Here is a 6,000-nt window from a genome sequence, read left to right on the forward strand (position 1 = left end):
TTCTTTTCTTGGAAAATTTGAACCCGAACTATAGAACTTACTACATTAACATGACTTATGTGTAAGAGTCTATTGCAAGCACTACCCAACTTTCTTGGACCTAGCTGCACTTTGAGTAATATACATTTAATAAATTAATCCCAACATGGAAAATATTGATTACCTGTAAGTTTGTAACTGAACGTAATTCCCTTATTTAATATTCCTCAAACAAGGGTTGTGAGCTGTTTTGATCTCTCCTTGATCAAAAATTTGGTTGACCCTATATGGATAATTCCATAGGATGAATATCATAGATTGTTAGGGCTGCGAATCAATGAGGCTGATTCCATACAGGGTGCTTGCAGTGAACATCAAAAGGAACCATTAGCTATGATAGTTTTGGCAACTCCAATCTTTACCCATGAAGTGGACTTTGAATACTTATTCATCATTCTATTGTGGTGTTCAAGTAGGATTTTAGAATTTAGTGCATACTAACCACATTGATAGAAATTTCTTGGTTACGCATTTGCAAGCAAGTACAGATCTTCCAATATTACTGGCATATTATTTTTCTAGGATGCATCTCCATAGAACCTTTCTTGAGAAGTTTAGATTGTTCAAATAGAGTAAAAAGGAAGTTCAAATATTCCTTTTTGAAAGGTGGCACTTTCTTTAACAGTTGAACCCTATATTTAAAAAAGGATTCTACTTAATTGTGTTCTTCATCTATCTTTTTCTAGTTTATTAAATTTAATAGTCCTTACAAGGGAAATTGAATTTCCATTTTAAAGTTGGTAGTTTTTGAAACATGGTGTAAGTGTTTTCATTTTTCATCATGATAGCTAATTAGTGAACGTGTAAAATATTGTATAGATAGTTCTTTTAATAGTTGAGTTTTTGCCTCATTAAGTTGTATGCCATATCTTCCTCCAGTACTGAGAATATCTAGGTTATTGATTGTGATTGTATATGTTTTATGGAAATTAAATTGGTTCTGAGCCCAATGTTATAGAGGTTCTGTGAAAAAATTATCTAGATTGCAAATTCAAGAAGGATCAATGTGCAATTTTATGTCGAGCATCCTCATTTTATTTAAAATTCTGAGTTTTTAACAGCTACTCGAACAAGCTGATAAACAATTATAGAGGCCAAAAGAAATAAACAACAAATGAAAATGGATACAGCAGCCAAACTATGTTCTCTCTTTTTATTCCAAAACAGACCTTTTGCAGCACTTTCTGTTGAATGTACACAAGGGACTAGCAAAACACTCGGTATTCTCTCTTGTTCAATGCGATCTTGCCTCCTCTTGGGGAGATAAAAATGGAAATATAAAAAAGTAAGCACTGCAACCACGACTACTAGAAGCCCTCCGCCAATTGATACACCAATAATTACCAGCTTGTTATGCATATGACTGGTATCTGTCAAAGCTTACAAATGTTAGACAGGCAAACACTCATACCAGAAAGCACAAAATTGCAGAAATTAACTTGCCACATTGTGACAATTCTAAGTTACTAGTCATGCTAAAATAGTGCACAGATGGGTGCGAGCAGTGAATCACACGCAACACCTTGTTGATACTGACCAGTTTGACTGCACACAAGGAAAACTGGGTCACAAAGGGCAATATAAATATGTCAAAGTGAAAAGGTCACTTGGAAACAAATGAATAGGTGAGATGGGTTATCTAAAAATAAAAATGGTATTTCTCTCACTATATAAAATCAGCTACCTTGAACTCGAAGGATAGATGCGACCATGGTAATCTGCATGAAAGTTCAGAAAGCATGTGAGACTCTAAGGAATGAATGAATTTGTCCATTAAAATTTTATAGCAAGGGATGTGTGATAACTAAAGCCAAAAAAACAATTAGAAGCAACATTAAAGCATCTTCAAGTTCCTAATTGGTTAATCCAGAATTAATAAAATCAGAAGAGGTACACATAAGCTAACAAAAAGGAAGGAGGGCAGATTTAGGAAAACAGTCATAAATAGTCAAGGGTTGTTAATACCTACTATGATTCTATGTGCTAGCATACTCTGAATCATGAAAACATGTTTGTGAAATTTTGATAATGTCTTATAAACTAGGGAGGAAAAGAAACTGAAGAACCTATCAAAAAACCAAGATAAAATTCAATTCTCATGGTGCTTAACACAAAATATTATCCTTCAGAAACAAACTGGTGTGTAGGCATTTTATCATTACCATAACCACCACATTACTGGAAAGGGCAAAGTTCCAGGCCTTCTTGCAGGGTCACTGAGGTGATATTAATGGGATTTTATATATATTCTCAAGGCTAGGGAGATTCCTAATGTGATCGCATGTAAACCCTGGGTTGTAATGTTAACCTGCCCCTAGCAAGAGGTGCATATCTTATGCCCAAGAATTTCTCTACAACCAATCTAAAACCCATAATCCATAATAAGAGTTCGATCAAGTCGGAACCCTGAGGCTTACAGTTCAAAATAGAAAACTATAACTGCATTGTTCTGAGCTAAGCTGAGAAGTTAGACTGAACATGGTGCAATCAGAACACATGAGAACTCAGAAAACCCTATAATGGAAAAGATTAGTGTTCCTAATAACACAAGAGAGTTTAGATGCTGGTAGACGTATGGCAACTGTCCCACCTGTGATTGTGATTTTAACTTCCCTGATGTCTTTTAAAAGATAAAACAACCCAACTCCTAAAAACATATGTAGATGTAGCAGGCAACCCTCAAAATGTAGCCTCTCACGTTTAGGACTGTCACCAGCAAGATGTTTAATTATTCTAAGGAAAATAAGCTCAAAATATAGATTGCCCATGCATGTGCCGTGGCATACAGACGAGGAGTATTTGGGCACAAGGAGAATGGAAGTGCTGTCAAAACATTTCTTGGAGACAACAAACCAATTTTAGAAGCAGCACTTTAGATACTGAAACTGTACAAATGCAATTTTTATGGATAAAAACATGAACAAAAAAAAAAATTGGATACTAAGATTAAAGCTATGAAATAAAACTAGACTCTGCTTAAACCTCAAGTTACCGGTTCCTGCAGGAAGAAAAACAATTTCATGAAGAGTTCGATTTCTCCAGTTGACACTAGGATTCAAACTTTCGACAAGCTTGTCAGAAGCTTTATAATTAAAATGTGACCTGATACTCTGAAGCCCATCACTTCCTTCAGTTACATATGTGACAAAGGGTCCATTTACACTGATGTCAGGACGCCCACATGAACAATTCAATGGTATTTTGATGACAAAACCAGCAAATAATATTCCAGGGTCATTAATTGGAGTAGCTGAAATTATCCATTCTGCCTTTGATAGATTATGGAACTTCGTCACAATGTCTCCAAGGTCAACATTATCAAACTCCACTTCATACAATAAATTAAATCCAAGCTGATCACCCAAGCACATGCAGGGTATTGGTATGTAAATATATTTATTTTCTGGTATTATGTCTGGATTTGAAATGCCATTGATGGCCTCTAACTTTTCAAGCGTGGTGCGGAAAAGTCTTGACACACCATTTAAGGTGTCTCCTTTGGCTATCATATAAGAAACAAGAGCCATCTCACAACCCTGACGAGGAAAACAATCTGCATGTGCAAACCCTGCTTTTCCAATCCATCCATCCATGCTACTTAAACTAATTGCTGCCATGAACCAGATGCACAGGCGCCGCCACCAAATGCCCATATTGATGCACAGAGTTAAACAAGTGCTACGATTTCCAAACCAATATTTGCACTGCAATTCATGATAGCACTCCACATAGCTCAATCATACACAACTCCAACCTCCTGCCCATTTAGATTCCAAGTAATTCCTGGGATAGATAAATTCTACTATCTTCAAAAGTCAACCTGACACAAATTTTTGTAATAGGGCATCATAAAAATGTTAAAAGGCTTGTCCGGCACACTTTGGCAACATTCTGGAGTAAATCTATAACATGACAAGTGAAGTAATGTGCAGTTTCTTGTTGTAAGAACAATCCACACTCCAGAGTCCAGACTGCAAAGGGGCCAGTAACTCAAGGATAGAGCTCCCCAGCATCCTATTGGTTTGTCGTAGGTCTGAGTCCCACCTGCTCAATGGAAAATAACAATTCCAAAACCTGAGAGATTATCTGCTCGAGTCCCGCTTGCGCCATGGGAAATAACAGTTTCATGGACTACCTGCTGCATAGATTTTTTGCGTCGAGGTCAACGGTTTCAATCTCTTCTCCCTAATTAGATTATCAAGTTCGAATCTCTTAAGTTACTTTTTGGGTTTGAGGCATGGAATGTACCACATCCAAAACCTCGCACATTCAGCTTAAGAAAGAGGGTATATATTATATTATGCCGGTGTCTTGTAATTTCTCTTGGCCAATTTCTCAAAATAGGTTTCATTAAACGCAGTTTGTAAAGTATCATCCATTAATAATCAGTAATTCCACCATTTTTAAATCATGAATGGACCAATCCACCTGCAAAGTTCAATTCCTCCACACAATAACGGCCATTAAGGTTGAGCAGAATCCTTCCAAATACCTCAGATTTTCAGGTTTCCTCAGTGACCTAAAAAATTACCAGAATATCTAAACAGTGACTTGAACTTCCTCTTTTTTCCCAATTTTTTAACTGCCATATATGATATTTAAGCTGCATATGTTTTCCCCCGTTGACATATGAAACAGAATTCTTCCACAACAGACCGTTTTAAACAATCACTTACAGACCATCAGCTTTTCACAGACCTTACCAAGACGCAATTGTAACCCCTCGTTCGAAACCTTGAGAAATTCTGCAGATGCTTAACAGACTCAATTACGCAATGAAAAATAGTAACTGAAGCATCAAAATGGTTTTCACGACAGCACAGATGAAAAATTATTTTATTTTTATTTAATTGGAAGACTTCCACCCGGGCTAAACAAAAAAACAAAAAACAAAAAACATCTAAACTGGTGGGAAAGGGCGGCCATCAATTCCAGTCGTTTCTGAACAATCCAGTTATTTTCAAAAATATTGCTTCTGGGACCCAATTTTTATAAAATACGAGGGAATCCAGACTCGCTAGCGGTTAAATTTGACGGTCGACCTCGGCTGTTAATTCGATTATATATCTATTTGAAGTTGTCTTTATATATATATATGGTTGCACCTCTTCAGCTAAGAGTTAACGATTTAGGTACATCCATTCTGCTAAGATACAATTCGAGTTCCATTTCTTTTGATGTCGAAGCCTCACACTCAGCAGGCTGATCTCTAATGGGCTTATCAAGAACCTTTCAACTTCACTAGCAGACCAAGGACCCATTAGCATATATTTTAATTTCATTAAAAAATTATATAGATTAAATATATACTAGAATATTTTTATATAAATTTTTACAGTTGTTTAAAATTATCATATTTTTTTATTAATATAGTTTATATAAATAAAAAGTTAAATAAATTAAATATATACTAGAATAATTTTAATTTAAATTCTTATAGTTGTTTAAAATCATCATATTTTTTTAATATGATATATTCTTCAACAAATTGAAATGTATTTGATGACTTAAATATCTTAATACTACACACATTCATAATTGATCAATTTCTATTATCTTTTGTAATTAATTGCTTTTTTATTTCTTTCATAATTATTTAATGAATCATATGTCTTATTTTCTTATAAAGTGTAATTAATTTAATTTTAGTCTCCACTCATGAATTCTTTTAAAGCTTATTTAATAATTAAATTCTCATTAATCCCCCTACCTAATCCAAAATTTCAAACTTGACATCATGCCATGTGTCATTCCCCTTCACATAAAGCAAATTTTGTGCATTCTTCCAATTATCATTCACTAAGGACAAATGTCACTTTTCAATTTGACTCTATATGGGGTCACCTCTTCTTAATAAAATCGAATTTGAAACTCCCACTTCTCACATGATTCGCAAAAAGTCAAACTTTGCCTTGGTTGGAAAGCCTACTATATGTTATTTTTATTCTAAGTCTATCCTTA

The 6,000-nt window shown here is 34.9% G+C and overlaps 1 protein-coding gene across 3 annotated transcripts in view; it reads right to left on the bottom strand.

The window, feature by feature from the left end:
- Positions 1–5,073, bottom strand: part of LOC131034672 (chitin elicitor receptor kinase 1) — a 175,772-nt gene extending 170,699 nt beyond the window's left edge. The window contains exons 1-4 of one of the 3 annotated variants that reach the window (XM_057966243.2): positions 3,032–5,072; positions 1,724–1,757; positions 1,562–1,584; positions 1,209–1,409 (exon numbers count right to left, since the gene is read on the bottom strand). In XM_057966243.2, coding sequence (XP_057822226.1) covers positions 1,209–1,409; positions 1,562–1,584; positions 1,724–1,757; positions 3,032–3,692 — 919 coding nt within the window. In that variant the 5' untranslated portion in view covers positions 3,693–5,072. Of the gene's footprint in view, positions 1–1,208; positions 1,410–1,561; positions 1,585–1,723; positions 1,758–3,031 lie in introns of all 3 variants that reach the window. The other 2 variants (XM_057966245.2, XM_057966244.2) reach the window with 2 other exon arrangements.
- Between the last annotated feature and the right edge of the window lie 927 nt (positions 5,074–6,000).

This window comes from Cryptomeria japonica, chromosome 5 (assembly GCF_030272615.1).
Source record: "Cryptomeria japonica chromosome 5, Sugi_1.0, whole genome shotgun sequence".
NCBI lineage: Eukaryota > Viridiplantae > Streptophyta > Pinopsida > Cupressales > Cupressaceae > Cryptomeria > Cryptomeria japonica.